The sequence below is a fragment of the Sinocyclocheilus grahami genome, unplaced genomic scaffold, assembly GCF_001515645.1.
Source record: "Sinocyclocheilus grahami isolate Dianchi unplaced genomic scaffold, SAMN03320097.WGS_v1.1 scaffold621.1, whole genome shotgun sequence".
Taxonomy (NCBI): domain Eukaryota; kingdom Metazoa; phylum Chordata; class Actinopteri; order Cypriniformes; family Cyprinidae; genus Sinocyclocheilus; species Sinocyclocheilus grahami.
In genome coordinates, this window is record NW_015505800.1 from 887302 (window position 1) to 905166 (window position 17865).

Consider the following 17865-nt stretch of genomic DNA (forward strand, 5'->3'; position numbering starts at 1 on the left):
GCTCACCTCAGCTGGAGGGTTATGGCCAGAAAGATCACGCTCATCGAGACGACCTCGTGACGGCACTTTCTTTGCCCGCTTCCCCGGCAAGTCAAGCCTCGCCGTGGCGCGATCCATAACTTCCAAAGCTCATCATACGCAGAGCAGGAGGATTGGAAAGGCTCAGCCTCAGCTTCTTTGCCCTCCTCAGACATTTCCTGCTCTTCTTGGGCTGAACCCAGCAGAGCACTGGCCCCTGGATCAGACGATGCTAATGAAATAACATCATCCTTCAGCGGCTCACTCTCGTCCACAGCCGACGATCGTGAGAGGGAAAACCCCTCTTTAAACTCATCGGCCAGATCCACCTGCGATCCTCACGAGCTCATTCTCCTCCATGCCTCAGCAGCAGCGGGTCCTGAATTGCGGGAAGCAGATGGCTGCCCCTCTTTCCTCGAAAAGAGAGACAAACGAGAGCAGAGCTTTTTCATTGGAAAACGCTCGCAGTGCACACCGATTGCCCCCTTGAGGACATTGCGTGCGTGCTCTTCGCCCAAACAAACAACGTATAGATCGTGTGTGTCATCAGATGTCAAATAACGATGACACGGATGCACACATCCTCTATAGATCGTGTGTGTCATCAGATGTCAAATAACGATGACATGGATGCACACATCCTCTAAACGCTTTGCTAGTGCTCGCCATAATGATATGAATAGAGATCGCTCTTACCACAGAAATGCACGCTTCAAACAAAACAGTTAGTGAAGACGAAGAAGAGGATGATGTGTTCTCCCGTTGCCTGTTTATACTATAGTAGCACCGGTAGTGACGTCATGGATGTTGCCGGCCAACGTGTTGTTGGTGTTTTTTCAATGTATGCTTCAGACACGGGTCTTGACGAGGCGTTCCCCATAGCGACCCCTAGAGGATGCAGTTCGAAGTTCCCTTGAAAGGGAACTTAATTTGTGTTCAGAAGATGAATGAAGGTCTTACGGGTTTGGAATGACATGAGGGTGAGTAAATAATGATAGAATTTTCATTTTTGGGTGAACTATCCCTTTAAAAATGTTGTCATTAGGTTATCTTGCTACAGGTAACACTTCCTATATTAATTTAGTGGGTATACAACTACCATACAAAACATGTTATTGGTTTAGATTTTTTTTTTTAGCTCTTCCTGTCCTATAGTTATAAAGCATTGCAATTGTTTTTGGGGGGCATTATATGAGACTGAATCATAAGACGCTTCCAAAAGTTCCATGCCTACAATTGTTTTTCTGATAATTTAGATTTTCTTCATGAAGAAATTCATGAAGTCATTACTACTAAGCTGTGATGGAATTCTCTGTTTGGACGATGTCTGATTTTTTGTTATTCTCACCACTGTACTAAATAAAACCTGGGATTAACAGATTAACAGTTACTCATGATTCCTAATCGTAACATGTCTGGAGCTCGTGTGCTATTCATCTTCACTGGTCAGTGTTATTTATAACCACACAAACAAACAGGATGTGTATTAAATTACACTGGCAAACCTGCTTCCATGTCACACACACACACACACACACACACACACACACACACACGTAGAAGGTCATCTTTCCCTAGGCATAAATCAGATGCAGTCAAATCAGAGGTCCCTGAAAAAGGGTCAGGGTTTTACTGCAGGGGTCTACCAATTATTATTAGTATTATTTTTGGTGTGAAAAATTTAATTCATATTTATAAATTAAATTAAATTAAATTAAGCATAACATAAGCTGGTTGGCATGGACACACGACAGGCAAATGGAAAATAAAAATTCTAAAGATTCCGCTTTCTTCCAGTCCATAATCAGGTAAGGAAAAGAAAATGACGAAGAAAGAAAAATGGTGATAAATAGAAAGAGGGCCACTGGTTGTTTGCAGACTGATGAATGTGTGTAATCTCAACAGACAGGTGGATAGATGCATGCTTTGTGTGCTTGTGTAAAGGTCTATTCATGTGCATGATGCAGAACATGGTGATATTCCTATAGATTACCACATAGCATGGTATGTATATGAATAGATATATTTGTGGTCATCTGCACATACATGAAAGATGCAAAAGACACAGCATGCAGGTCTTTACTGCATATCACATGTATGCTTAATTGCTAGCAAGCTTGTGAGTCTTTAATAACAGCTCGGACTATATTTGTGCGTAATAAAATGCATGCATGTTTATGGCTGCTTCCAGGTCTTCTCTGTGGCTTTGCTGCTCCTGATGGTACCATGGTAACAGCTCAAAGCGCTGTCAGATCTCTCCTCCCGCTTGTTTGCTGTGCTGTCCTCTGCTCCTCTATAGGTGAGTGCCTCTGACCTTGGCTCAATGCCCTATCTAACATATGTGGCTGGGTGAAATCTCATGAAACCTGTCAAGAACATGCCCAGGTCATAATTCAATCTAAAACAAAAAGAAAGCAATTGTAATTTATATACATAAATAATTTATATAATTATTTTAGGACCTTTAAAAAATACCTATAATAAAAAAGTTAAAAAGTGCTGAATTTGGAACGTTGTTTTGTCCATGCAATGGAAGTCAATGATCACTAAAATTGTTTACTTACCACCATTCTTCAAAATATAAATACAGTATTTTTTTCCCTCAGTGGTGGGCAGGGCCGTGCAGAGACCTTTGGAGGGGCAGGTGCTCAAAGTATAAAGGGGGCACATGGAGCACGGCTTTTAATAGGGCTGCGCTCCTTGCTGAGACATGCATCGAAACGGATGCTTCTGTATTGATAGCAGCAAATGCCGTGACGCAGTTTTGAAAAAGAAACACAGAACAGAAAAGACCATTTTAAGTTTAAAAGTTAAATAAATATTTCTTAATCACTCTGAAAATAGAAATGGAATTAAATTAGGCCTATAATTATTATTGAGTTTACAGGGTATGGTGGTTTTGCTGTTGTAAACACTACTGTTGTTGTTGTAGAAAAAATATTTCTGTCTTATTTAAAATAGAATTATATTATAATCCTGTTCTGAATTTATTCATTTTTTTTGTCCCCCGCACTTTATTCGGGCAGGTGTGTTCACATAGAGGTTTCTAGAATTAAATTCAAAGAGACAGTATGGATAGTCTATGCATGACCTGATGTTATATTCGTATCCAAAATGAGAAGTGAATATCTGGAGCGCTCAACACTCTCATGCAGTGTATGTTTAATTCATACTCGAAGCTGGAGGGCGCTCTGTGCAGAAAGTCCAAAACAGACTCATAGAAGGAATGACTTATGACGTGCAGGAAACCCTAATATGGACAAAAGCATCCGGCTATTGCTGTAGCAGAGCTGAATAAAAAGCAGGAAAAAACGTGAAGACAATAAACACGATTGTGAAAATATACAGTTTATGTGTGTTTTTCAAGTTATCTCCAGGTAATAAATAAACTTTATGAATAATGCAGTACTGATTGACATATCATTTAGTAGCCTATATAAACTATAAATTCCCTGCCTTATTCTGTGATAAAAATGGGGAAAAGGTGCTCGTAGTAGCCTTTATAAACCGATCATAAAATTGTCATTAGGAAAATATTGAACAAAAATATTATAGCCCCGTGCTGCAGCTAAACTTACTTCCACTGGCTACAAACAGCAATATAAACAACAGCTGTGCATGCTCTCTTCACGCAGTTCTTGTATATTAATAATAATTTAATAATATAAGTATACAAGCACACAGCTCCGCAGAGAACTCCTCTTACCGGCAGCCGCGGACGTTAAGAAGGCATCCTGGTAGTGCGCTACATTAAAGGTGTCTGAACGTGAGGGATAATGCTGCGTTCAAGTCCTCCTGGGACGTTCGTACTTACGATTTGACAAGTTGTAATTATGACGTCAGGTGCGTTCAAGTCAGTTTAGTCAGCACAAGATGGCGGTGTACCTTATTTTAATAAATTACAAGAAAATACAACAGGGTCTGTTAACTCTGCTTATAGAAAATGAAGAGCAAAGAATTTGCATCAGGTGTGCTTTGCGTTTTTAATATTTTTAAAAAGTAATTTATGAAGCCACTTTAATCTGTATCGCATAAAAACTTAATCAAAACTATCAATTTAAACAAAAATTTACCGTCAACTACAGACATTGCATCCATCGATTCCGCCATGTTTTTCATTGACACGCCCCCAACTCGGAAACTCAGGGCTTAAAGAAAATTTTGAGTTTCCCACTCGTAATAACGACTTTGTGGTGGCGTTCATGTGCATTCAACTCGTAAATACGATCTATCCTACATGACTTGAACGCACCTTAATCCCTGATGAGATCGTCAGGTGAAAGGTCATCATGTGGATAATTTTATTTACGACTAAATTATAATTCATTAATTTGACTAATAGTTAGATTGGGTAGGCCTTCACAAAATGGCGTTTAATTACAAAAAAATAAATAAAAATAAATTGCCTTGACAAAAGGGCACTTTGGGCATCAAGGGGAAAGGGGCAGGTGCTCAAGCACCCATGGCACCCCCCTCTGCACGTGCCTGGTGGTGGGGATTTTTTAGTCACACAGCAGGTTGCACCATTATCATTTCAACCATTCATTAAAAAACACATTCTTTATTTTGTGATAATGGCCAACTGATTTACATTATCTTATTATACCACTTATTACATGGCTAAGTAAATAAATATGTGGATGTGAAATATTGATTTAAATTGCATGTGTAAATAAAATAAAAATCCTGGTAATACAGTAGTTGTATATTATATTAAAGTTTTTGCTAAGAAAAAAAAATAGTCTACTGCAATGTAGTAGATGAACACCACAACTATATTACACTAAAATTAAAAGTAAAACAAGGGAGTTCCTGCAATTGACGAATCGAAATAGAGTATTCCAGATATAATATAATATAATATAATATAATATAATATAATATAATAGGTTACACTTAACAAAAAAGGTTCCATTAGTTAATGCTAATGTATTAACTAGCATGAACACACAATGAACAATGCATTTATTACAGTATTTATTCTTTGTTAATGTTAGTTAATGAAAATACAGTTCATTGTTAGTTACTTCACAGTGCATTAACTCATGTTACCAAGCACAACTTTTGATTTTAATAATGCATTAGTAAATGTTGAAATTAACATTAACTTTGATTAATAAATGCTGTAGATGTATTGTTCATGTTAACTAAAGTAGTTAACTATGTTACTGTAAAGGTTACTGTACTGTAACCTTACTGTAAAGTGTTATAATAATATAATGTAATATAATATAATGTAATATAATATTATGTAATATAATATAATATAATATAATAATATTTTTAGTATTATTTTGGGATGAAATGTGACCTGTGATTCACTCACTTGTCCATCTGTGACTCACATCTCTTTATCTAATTATTATTTCCAACAGCTCTCTTACATGTCTGCTGAAACAGTGTGACCTGAGGATTAAAGCATTTTCTAATCAGTCTTGTATTGATTAAGGGAGACCAGACCACAACCACATATTGATCAATGGGAAAACAAGCTGAAACCAGAATACCGTCTGCGGTTGTCTGTGAAATGAACAGTCAAAGAACTTCAAGATTTATAAGCAAAGAGACGGAGCTTTGGGGCGTAGCTAAAATTGCAAAATCCAATCAATATCTAAACATGGAGCTGAATAATAGGCACAGAATGCAATCAATGTATGCTATTTGGGTCATGCCACACTTCTTATAGGATAAATGCAGTACCAGTGACTAACAACCTCAATTTTAGACAGAAATTAGAAAAATGACATTCAGTTTTTTATGGCTTCGGGGTCAAATCATCAGTCTCGGTGAGGCTAGATGACTGATTCTGTTTTATATTACATCCAGCTTCAGACATCCAAAAAACTGAATTATAGATTATTTTTATATGCAGTTTAGAGTCAAAACAGGTTTATGTGCATTGTAAAAATACATATATACATATTTATTGCATACAATTCAACATATTTTTACAAAATCCACTTACCCAAAATTAGTGCAGAAAATGTGAAAAAACAAAAAAATGCATATGGAATAGTATTGTTATTTTAACAACATTCTTACATCAAACTCCTTTGAAAATCAACTGTGCTTCTGCTATCAATTATAGAGTTAACTGCATATATAAATCAGTCCCTTCTAAAGTTCCATTTAAGTTAGGAAGCTTTCATTAGATGTAACCACATATGTAGGCAGCAGACAGCTCACTGGGTTTTGGAACAGAGCTATAGTGTATGACATTTCACATTAAAGAACATCCCTCCCACCAGTGATGGTAACAACCCAGATGATCTAAACCAATTTCACACTCAGAGATTCATAAATCTCCATTCTTAACTCTACCTGCCCCCACAGAAATGAACACGTGTTCAGCTAATCATGTTGGGTTTCCCTTAGTGACTCAGACTGTGGAGACTCTGAAAGGAAAATGTGATCACACAGGATGTTGGCATGATAGCAGCAGATGCTGGAGATCCAATAACAATGCCAAATGAGCTTTATTGGAGTTGATCAAGTATATGCTGCACATTACACAGCCATATCACCCTGCAGCCCAAGACTGGTTGCCTACTAAAGCTAAGCAGGGTTGAGCCTTGTCAGATGACTGGTTGAGGAGAAATCCCCCCCACATGATTGTAAAGCGCTTTGGGTGTACAACAATACACAATAAAGCGCTATATAAAATGCATCATTCAATTACAAACAGAAGTAATTTTTTATGGCAGTTTTGAAAGGCCCAAGCTCTGATATTCAGTGATATTCCATCATTCCAGTAAGAATAAATTCTGTTGTTTTGAATTTGTCAATGACAAAATTCAAATCTACACTGAACAAAATTATAAACGCAACACTTTTGTTTTTGCCCCCATTTTTCATGAGCTGAACTCAAAGATCTAAGACTTTTTCTATGTACACAAAAGGCCTATTTCTCTCAAATATTGTTTACAAATCTGTCTAAATCTGTGTTAGTGAGCACTTCTCCTTTGCCGAGATAATCCATCCACCTCACAGGTGTGGCATATCAAAAACTTTAACTTTATTTATCCCCTTAGGGACATTTTGTTTCAGTGTCTTGTTTCAATATGCGGTTCTCACAAACGACAGTACAACATCAATTTCAAAATAGACACAATACAAATGTAACATCAATTAATCAAGACGTGCTAATTACTGAATGGTCTCATTCTGATGTTGTACTGCTCATTACATAAAAATAAAAGGGGAGAGGAAAGAGAGAAGAGAGAAAAAAACCCCTCTTTCTTTCCTATCTTTCATTTAAGAGCTTCACTGCCTGTGTTATAAAATATTTTTTCCCTCTAATTTAAAAAAAACACCAGTATCCTGAATCTTCTACCCGAAGGCAAAAGCTCAAATTCATTATACAGTGGGTGCCTATCATCAGATATAATTTTCATAGCTTTACCAAGACATCTAGTCTGATAAATTTGTTGTAAACCCATCACAGGGATACCAAGTAATTTACTCGCAGTACTTATAATTTTCCTGAACATACTCTTTTGTTCCACAATAACATTCCCAAACCAGCAAGTAATACAAAAAGTCAGTACACTTTCAATAAAAGAGTTATAAAACATATTTAACAATGGAGGGCTTACGCTAAATGACACCATCTTTCTAAGGAAATATAATCTTTGCTGGCCCTTTTTGTTCACAGCGTCAGTCCATTTATCCCACCTCAGTTTGTGATCTAAAACAACTCCAAGGTATTTATATTCTTCTACCCTCTGAATCTGGTCCCCTTTAATAATGGTTGCACTCGTTGAGGACTCTTTCCTAAAATCAATACACATTTCTTTAGTTTTTGAAACATTTAACTTGAGATTTGATGCATCACACCAAAAAACTAATTCAGTTAAAATGTGTCCATGACTGTCCTCATCCCTTCTAAGGAGACTAACCAATGCAGTATCAGCTGCAAATTTTATTAAATATCTCGCTGGGCAAGTACTCCTACAATGATTTGTGTACATAATAAACAGTAAGGGTGAGAGGACACAACCTTGTGGGGAACCAATATTCGCGATTTGTTTGTCAGATAATGAGGTACCCACACACACTCGTTGAACTCTGTTACTTAAAAAATCCTGCAACCACAAAATCACTCCTCCATCTAGAGAGAAATCTACAGATAATCTTTCGACCAGAACAGATGGCACAATATTATTAAAAGCAGAAGAAAAAATCTGCAAAAAGAATTTTCACATGATTTTTAGGACCCTCAGGATGTGAATAAACAATATGTAACAATGTTAAAATTGCATCATCTACTCCCTTATTTGACTGATAAGCAAATTGAAAAGAATCCAGTAAATGCTGTGTTTTTTCCACTATGTACCTTTTAACAAGTCTTTCACAACATTTAAACACAACAGAGGTTAATGCAATTGGTCAATAATCACTAAGCTCTAATGGTTTGTTAATTTTAGGAACAGGTACTATAGTTGAAGTTTTCCATATAATTGGCATTGCATGCTGGTCAAGTGATTTTTGAAACAGCAAAGTAAAAACTGTAGATAATTGCTCAGCACATGATTTTAACACCTGACCGCTGATATTATCTGGCCCGGGGCTCTTATGTATATTACACTTCTGAAACATTTTTCTGACATCAACCTCTTTGATAACAAGTATATTTGCAGATGTCAGAATCGTTGATTAATTTTTCTTTCTTTCTTCTCCATTTCCCTCAAAACGGGAGAAAAAAAGATTTAATGTACTTGCTAGTTTAAAATCTCCATCTTTTTCATCGACCAGAACAGATGGCACAATATTATTAAAAGCAGAAGAAAAAATCTGCAAAAAGAATTTTCACATGATTTTTAGGACCCTCAGGATGTGAATAAACAATATGTAACAATGTTAAAATTGCATCATCTACTCCCTTATTTGACTGATAAGCAAATTGAAAAGAATCCAGTAAATGCTGTGTTTTTTCCACTATGTACCTTTTAACAAGCCTTTCACAACATTTAAACACAACAGAGGTTAATGCAATTGGTCGATAATCACTAAGCTCTAATGGTTTGTTAATTTTAGGAACAGGTACTATAGTTGAAGTTTTCCATATAATTGGCACTGCATGCTGGTCAAGTGATTTTTGAAACAGCAAAGTAAAAACTGTAGATAATTGCTCAGCACACAATTTTAACACCTGACCGCTGATATTATCTGGCCCGGGGCTCTTATGTATATTACACTTCTGAAACATTTTTCTGACATCAACCTCTTTGATAACAAGTATATTTGCAGATGTCAGAATCGTTGATTAATTTTTCTTTCTTTCTTCTCCATTTCCCTCAAAACGGGAGAAAAAAAGATTTAATGTACTTGCTAGTTTAAAATCTCCATCTTTTTCATCATTAATGGTCATATTTATGTTTTCCTTTCCTCTTATGTGGAACACTTATCATCTTTCTAATTCCTTCCCAGACCTGGTTAGAGTTTCCCTGTGACATTTTAGCTTCAATTTTTTGTTTATATAAGGCCTTATCTACCTTAATTTGCCTTTTAATTTCTTTTTGAATATCCCTTTTAGCTAAAATATCATGATTATAATAAGCTACCTTCTTCTTATTTAATAGTTGTTTTAATTTATTTGATACCCATGGCTTGTTGTTGGGAAATATTTTATATGTTTTTGTTGGTATAACTGACTCCACACAAAAATTTATATAATCTGAAACCAGAATTGTATGAGTATCCAGATCTAGACAGTCAAAAGTTTCCCACAAGGTAGACTCAAAACAACCCTGAAGGCACATAATACTCTCTTCATTCCAAATCTTAACAGTCTTTACCTGAGGTTTCTCCCTTTCAAGAAGTCTTTGATATTTAGGGTGAAGATTAACAACGTTATGATCAGATCCTCCCAGTGGTGGCAGCGTGGAGGCGGAAAAAGCATCTTTGACGTTGCCATAACACTTGTCCAGTATCTTATTTTTCCTAGTGCAAACGTTCACATACTGATAATAAGTCCTCAAACTGTTTTTTAAAGAACAGTTATTAAAATCTCCTAAAATAAATTTTGGCGCATCAGGAGACAAAGAATCCAGTCTTTGTGCAAGTTGATATAACACATCTGAGACTTTAGCTGAATTTGCCTGAGGATGTATATAAACCACGGTAAAAAACAACTGTGGAAACTCCAGAGGAAGGTAAAAGGGTCTTAGTGAAACACTCCATAGTTCAATATCAGGAGTACAGAGAGATTCTCTCACCACCACTGAGCTACACCAGTTTTCCTTAATGAGCAGGCACACTCCACCACCGCGTGACTTTGCTGTGATATCCGAGTTTCGATCCATTCAAAAAACTGTGAAGCCAGTTGGTTCAACCTCACTTGAAGGAACGTTCTCATTTAACCATGTTTCTATGATTGCCAGCACACATGCGTTCCTATATTCATGCAAATAGCGTAGATTTGCTGTTAGTTCTTCCCTTTTCCCCCTCAGGGACTGGGCATTGATCAGTAAAGTCGTGGGCAAGGGTAATTTATTTCCCATCTTTTTAAGTCTCTGCCGACTCCTGCCTCTCTTCTCACGTCTCCGTTTCCTTTTACTCCGAGTATCCTAACCTTGTGAAGATTTCAAGTCATCCGGTATACAGTGATGCGATGTGAGCTCAACATGTTTGTTGCACTGGAGCAAAAATTCCCGGCTGTACCGAATCACACCACCCGCGGCGTTTTCGACACTTAATGCATTGATTTGATTAATACTTAAAATCAATAATTATGCAATAATTATGCTGTCTAATCAGCATCTTGATATGCCACACTTGTGAGGTGGATGGATTATCTCGGCAAAGGAGAAGTGCTCACTAACATAGATTTAGAGAGATTTGTGAACAATATTTGAGAGAAATAGGCCTTTTGTGTAAATAGAAAAAGTCTTAGACCTTTGAGTTAAGCTCATGAAAAATGGGGGCAAAAACAAAAGTGTTGCGTTTATAATTTTGTTCAGTATAGTTACCAATATAAATATATAGCACTTTAATACATATTGTTTCAAAGCAGTTTCACAGTAATAAACAGGAAATTAACAGAATAAATGATGCAAACTTCTTCAAAATGTCAGACAAATTCAAATTCTGCTGTAAAACAGCTCAAAATAGACAGCAGTCCAAGTCAGTTCTGTTCAATTTCAATTCAGTTATAAGAAGCTCTATAGAAAGCAATAGTGTTGTTACTGAGGTCAAGTCAGTTCAATGTTGATTCAGTTTAGTTCAATAACAGTGTCGATGTTGCAAAATTCATTAATCATGAAACAAATTCGATTCAGCTATGAAGCAGATTTATCAAACTCAGTTCAGCTCAAGTTTTGTTCTCAATCAATAGTGTCAGTGCAGTCAAATCAATAATATTACTGGTATAACTAATATTATGGGCCAGATTTACCAGATAACAGGGCAAATTAGAATGAGACTGCAATTCCATAAAAGCTTTGATGGGAGTGTAAAGTTCTGACAATGTGCAAATTAAAGAACACAGATGCAGCCATCTCATTTCCACAGGACCAATGAAATCTACCAAGAGCAGCACAAATGAACAACTATCGCTGGCATGTCAAGTGCAAAATATTTAAAGATATGTTTTTTTGGGTATTAAATAATAGCATAAATACCAGTCATTTGACTATTTAAATAATCTCCTCCCATAAATTTTGCATCTGAAAGGGAACTTCCGACAAATGCATATGCAATACAGTCAGCCACAAAACAACTGCCCATGTCTTTTCATTGCTTATTTTTCCCTGTCTTATTTTTCAATCCTCACAGGAGATTTTTTTTAGTGCCAAAAGAGGGTTTGCATTGATGCAAACTGTTATTAAAGCTGGCCCTAAGTCTCTTTTAAATCATAACTAAGCAAAATAAAGGCAACAGTGGCAAGGAGCCCAAACTCTATCAGGTAAATCCAATATGTCTTGGGTGAGTTGTTGATTGTGAGATCAATATGATCATTGGAAAAATGTCAACGAAATTGTCACAACTTCTATAAACCTGTGTGGTTCTTGTGTCTGGGACTGTTGCCATCTAATTACTGTTGTTTAATGTCCCAGTCCCTCCTGATTGAATGTGATAGATTAATGTGAAGTTGTTGTTTTGCTTAAGGGCCTCCTGTGCTGTCTTCTTATGCCAAGTCAGAAGACAAGCTGCTTAAACATCTCTTCAGCAACTACCAGAAATGGGTGAGACCAGTGGAGGAACTAAATGGAACGGTGCAGGTGAAATTTGGCCTGGCTATCTCCCAGCTCGTGGATGTGGTGAGAACTAGTGATGCTGAAACAGCATTTTCTTCATCTAGGCAAAATCTTGTCTTACAGTAAACATCATATTTAAGTAATATACATTAGGAGAATCTCTATCATCAGTAGGTTAGGAATTTCACATTTATTGTTAACCATTGTATTCTGTTTGGGGTCAGGAAGGTTAGGGTTAGGTTAGAGGATAAAGGGGTAATAATGGTATAAATCATCACTAATATAATCACATACAACATTGATGTATTTGGGACACCAAACATTAAGAAGATATAAAATCAATTTTAACAGAACATGAAGGTTAATAGAATAACATGGCTATAATATTAGAACTTTTTTTCAGAATGAGAAGAACCAGCTGATGACGACCAATGTTTGGATTAAGCAGGTAAACAGGAAAATCCATTAAGGTTTATCTGATTAATATGAAATATTAATTATTTTTATTCTACCTTTATTTTGCTCTTGTCATTGTGTTCTGTCCTGGTAGTATTTGGTCATTGGTACACAACAGACACACATTGCTTTCTTTACTTTTTATTTGTGTGGGGATCAGCTTTGCGCATAAATCCATGTCTCTCTGCTTTCAGGAGTGGACAGACATGAAGCTCCGATGGAATCCGGATAATTATCTGGGCATCACCTCCATCAGAGTTCCCTCAGACTCCATCTGGCTTCCTGACATTGTGCTCTATGACAAGTATGTGGTGCCACTCAGTGCCAACTGTATGAGTAAGAAAGGACTGAACATGACGTTTAACATTTCTGTTAGAACAATAAATAACATAGAGATGCTTATAATATTTTTGTATGGATATTAAGAGTGGTATTATGTGTACATATACTGCATAACACGACTTACTTATTTCATACATAATACTGTAACTATGATCATAAAATCCCTTTTTGAATCTGAAGAAGAAGAAAAGAGTATGGTACTAGACAGTCTGTTGAGCGTTGAAATCGTTAAAATCTTGAAAAATATTTAATTTGAAGCCTGATCAAGTCTAAATAGTTCTTAAGTTTGACTTATATTTTTGTAACCTGACAAATGAAAAGTAAACTGTTACACTGCAAATTTACGGTTTTACGAGTCAAATCCTTTGTGCTCGACCCCTGTGAAAATGGCTTAGCGAGCCATTATAATTTCTATAGGTGAATATTTATTTCCCAATGTTTCCAACTTCCTGCCATGCTTGTGAAAGTACAAAAATCTTGACTTTTGTGATATGAAATACTACTCTGAGTAAGAAAGACCATATTTACTTTAATTGGACTATTTGAGAATGTTCATTTTGGACCCTGCCTGTATCTCAGCTTGATGAGTGATTCTCATCTGTAGTGCAGATGGTAATTTCGAGGCCACAGTGACAAAAGCAGTGGTGAGATATGACGGCACTATCTCCTGGACCCCTCCTGCCAGCTATAAATCTGCCTGCACCATTGATGTGACGTTCTTCCCCTTTGACCTTCAGAACTGCTCCATGAAATTTGGCTCCTGGACCTACGATGGTTCCCAGGTATGCTGTAAAGTTTGTAACTCTTATTAAAGGCATGAAAAACCAATGTTTACATCGAGAAAGAAAAAATTACCTAAAAATTTACCTAAATTTGACCTTTAATAATTAGCTATCGTCAGTTCATAGTGACCACTTTAATCAAGCATAAGAAAAGTAACTAAAATGACTCATACTGTATATTCTAAGTCATCTGAAGCAATAGCTTTTCGTGTTTATATGGAAATGTATGCAGCAACTGCATATTGTTTCTTTTTTTAAGGTGGACATTCTCCTTGAGGATGTACATGTGGACAAACGTGACTATTTTGACAATGGTGAATGGGAGATTGTGACGGCCACGGGTAGCCGGGGTTCGAGAAGTGATGGGACGTTTTTCTATCCATCCATCACTTACTCCTTTATTATCCGACGTCTTCCTCTTTTCTACACACTCTTCCTCATCATCCCCTGTATTGGACTGTCTTTCCTGACCGTGCTGGTGTTTTATCTCCCATCTAACGGAGGGGAGAAAATCTCCCTCTGCACGTCTGTCCTCGTCTCTCTTACTGTCTTCCTTCTGGTGATAGAAGAGATCATCCCTTCCTCCTCAAAGGTGCTACTCTTTTTAAGAAATCAAAGCTATATTAAGTGATTTATACTGTGTTTTGTGCTGTAAGTCTATGTGCCACACACATTTTTGAATTATTTCACATTATTGTCAGCAATAAAATTGCAGTATTTTTCAGCTATTGTTTGTTTGTGTGATTAAAGTTTTACCACAAATGTAAGTTCATTCATTTATGCATTGCAGTGATTTTCTATATTTACTTTGAGGGCCCTTATGTCATTCTGCAATAGTGGTAGCAGATTATGCCATTCACTTCTAGATGTCAAAAAGTCAAACTGCAATGCATCCAGATTAAACCATATATGTAACGCTTCTGAATATATGGAATAGTACATATGATATGTATCTATATCTATGTTATAATCCATATTTTCACAGAATTTTGAGAAGAAAATAAATTATTTTAAAAAATAATGTTTTTGGGCTAGCAAAGTTTCCATATTAACTTAAAGGGATAATAACCCCCCCCCCCCCCCCAAAAAAAAACAAAAAACACAATTTCATTATCATTTAGTCACCCTATTGTCGTTTCAGACCCATAAGACTTTGGTTAATCTTCAAAACACAAAATAAGATATTTTAATGAAACGACTTTATGGCTTTCTTTTCTGGGGTCTTCTAAGTTTTGGTTACCTGGACTTTCAGTGGAGAGACAGAAACCTTTCAGGTTTCATTAAAAATATGTCAAATTTTTTTAGGAAGATTAACCCTAAAAGAACTATAGGTTTGTAACGACATGAAGGTGACAGTATTTTAAATTTTCGGTTAACTGTCCCTTTAATGTATTAAATTAACAAACATAATCTTATATTATTACAATTAATTTTTTCTTTTGTTTTTTTAAACGCATATCAAAATTATTTATTTCCAGTGAGGATTATGATTATTTTCATTCTTTCATTCTCATTTTCAAATGACTTAATGTTTTTTGCTCTGCTCTTATGTTTTCTATCCCAGGTGATTCCTCTCATTGGAGAATATCTGGTCTTCACTATGATCTTCGTGACGCTTTCCATTGTCATCACTGTCTTTGCCATTAACATCCATCATCGCTCCTCATCTACTCATCACAGCATGGCGCCCTGGGTCCGCCGTATCTTTCTGCATCACCTGCCTAAACTGCTCTGCATGCGCAGCCATGTGGACCGCTATGCCACCACCGCTGCGAGGAGTGGAAAAGAAGGGCTGGGCTATGGGAAGAGTTCGGGCCAGGATACCACTCCTCTGCTCAATGCAGAACATAGTCTGCGGACAGCCTTAGACTCTATACGCTACATCACGCTTCATGTGGTGAAAGAGAATGAAGTCAGAGAGGTAAGATTGTTATTGTCTTACTTTAGACTTTCAGACTTAATAAGCTTTGAGTTCTAATAAATTCTTATGTAATGCCTTCTTTTAGGTTGTTCAGGACTGGAAGTTTGTGGCCCAGGTTCTGGACCGTGTTTTCCTGTGGGTGTTTCTCTTAGTATCACTGCTCGGCTCTGCTCTGCTTTTCATTCCTGTTATCTATAAATGGGCCAACATCATTGTTCCCAGCTATGCTGGAAGTACCAGCTAAAACACATGAATGTATAACATTGAAAAATCTTTAGCTTGGATAAAGTTTTTGCATTATTATTATATTTATTCCTGCAGTCTTCAAAACATCTATGCAACTTGTGGCAATTGAGCGCTGTCATTTATGCTTTAACATGCTGCATCACTTAATCGTTGTATGCTGATTTCATTACAATAACATTTACAATAAACAATATTGTATTAAAGTTATTGTGCTTTATGAATATGTATATGCTAGTGTACTCCTAAAAGTTATATGTTTCCTAGATTACTCATCTTGCACCCAAGGTCATATAAAAATGTTTTGTCCAGTCAAATGCACTCTGGAATAAGAATGCCCCTCTTCCTCATACCACCTGCAACCTACTAGCACTAACAAGCAGCTAATTATAGTGTTGCGAAGTCCATGGTTTTCCTGTGGAATTGGGCTACTTTTATACTGCTGCCATGGGCTGTTTTTTCAGTCTGCTGGTTGAAGCGAAATCCCCCGCCCCCTGGAACACATTGGTGGGACTCCTGGAAAGAGGTCTTGACACCTGGAATATGATTTTGAAGCGATAGATGATTTTGTTACTTCATTGGACAAGTAATCCACATGACTCCAGTCCAAGTCTAGTGATGTGAAAGAAAAGCTCATTTGTGTTAATAAACATTTTTATCATCAAGGCACTTTTAATTTCAAACCATTGGTTCTGACTGAAATACAAGTCCTCTATTTACATATATCATATTGCTCTCTCCAGTGAAGAGCTGTCTGGTTGAAATCAGGAGAGAAATATGCACAGATGTAGATAAATACTATGCAATGTTTACAAGCAAAAAACACCCATAACAGTTTTAAACAAATATATCACTGGATTTTGATGTGAGAGGACATCAGGGGGTGGACTATTTCACTGGAGGAAGCGTTATTATGGATTATGGACCAGAAGCGACGGTTTAAAGTAAAAATGCCTTAATGATGGATTTATTTCTTACAGACACACAAGACATTAATTGATGGAATGTAGTCATGTGGATTACTTGTGGATTATTGTGATGTTTTTATCAGCTTTTTGAACTCTCATTCTGATGGCACCTATTCACTGCAGAGGATTCATTGTTGAGCAAGTGACTTCACCAAAATTTCATCAAATCTGATGATGTAGATCAGGGGTCTCCAAACTCGGTCCTGGAGGGCCGGTGTCCTGCAGAGTTTAGTTCCAACTTGCCTCAACATACCTGCCTGGAAGTTTTTAGTATGCCTAGTAAGACCTTGATTAGCTGGTTCAGGTGTGCTTGATTAGGGTTGGAGTAAAACTCTGCAGGACACCAGCCCTCCAGGACTGAGTTTGGAGACCCCTGATGTAGATGGACAAACTCATCTACATCTTGGACGGCCTGAGGGTGAGTAACATTTTCAGCAAATCAGTTTTGGGTGAACTAATCTTTTAATTATGAGTTTTGCACACAGTTTGATAAATCAAATTACTATTCAATTTATATTATCACTATAAGCTATTCTGGCATTACAATGTAACTGTAACATCTACTAAGTAATAGCAGTATACCAGTACACATAATAGTTGTCATTAAAGTCAACTGGTTTACCATTGTACAAAGCTTCTTAAACCCCACTTGTTCAACATGCAACAAAAAATGGCCCAGTGCTACCTATTGAGTACATCCCTGCTAAAAGTAAAAACTATTTTATTTGATTAACAATCACATAATTCTATAACTTGAAACACATTAGTAATTATGCAGAGTAGACATATTTAGATTTTTTTCTCAGCTCTTGTCTTTAATAATTCATTTATTTTAACATATGACATTGCATTGTGTTTCAAGGGTTAACTCTGTTAGTCACCATCCAGTTTGTGACGCTTGCTTCTCACTAGCAAATTCACTTGACAAGTCACTGGCT

General features: G+C 36.6%; 1 protein-coding gene across 1 annotated transcript; it reads left to right on the forward strand.

Annotated features, from left to right (window-relative positions):
- Nucleotides 1-1747: 1747 nt before the first annotated feature.
- Nucleotides 1748-16030, forward strand: LOC107557832 (cholinergic receptor, nicotinic, alpha 5). The gene is made up of 9 exons (XM_016241386.1): nt 1748-1826; nt 2210-2317; nt 12127-12278; nt 12619-12663; nt 12866-12975; nt 13618-13795; nt 14055-14387; nt 15360-15716; nt 15802-16030. The coding sequence occupies exons 2-9, from the start codon at nt 2245-2247 to the stop codon at nt 15958-15960; spliced, it is 1407 nt and encodes a 468-aa protein (XP_016096872.1). The 5' UTR covers nt 1748-1826; nt 2210-2244; the 3' UTR covers nt 15961-16030.
- The last annotated feature ends 1835 nt before the right edge of the window (nt 16031-17865 follow it).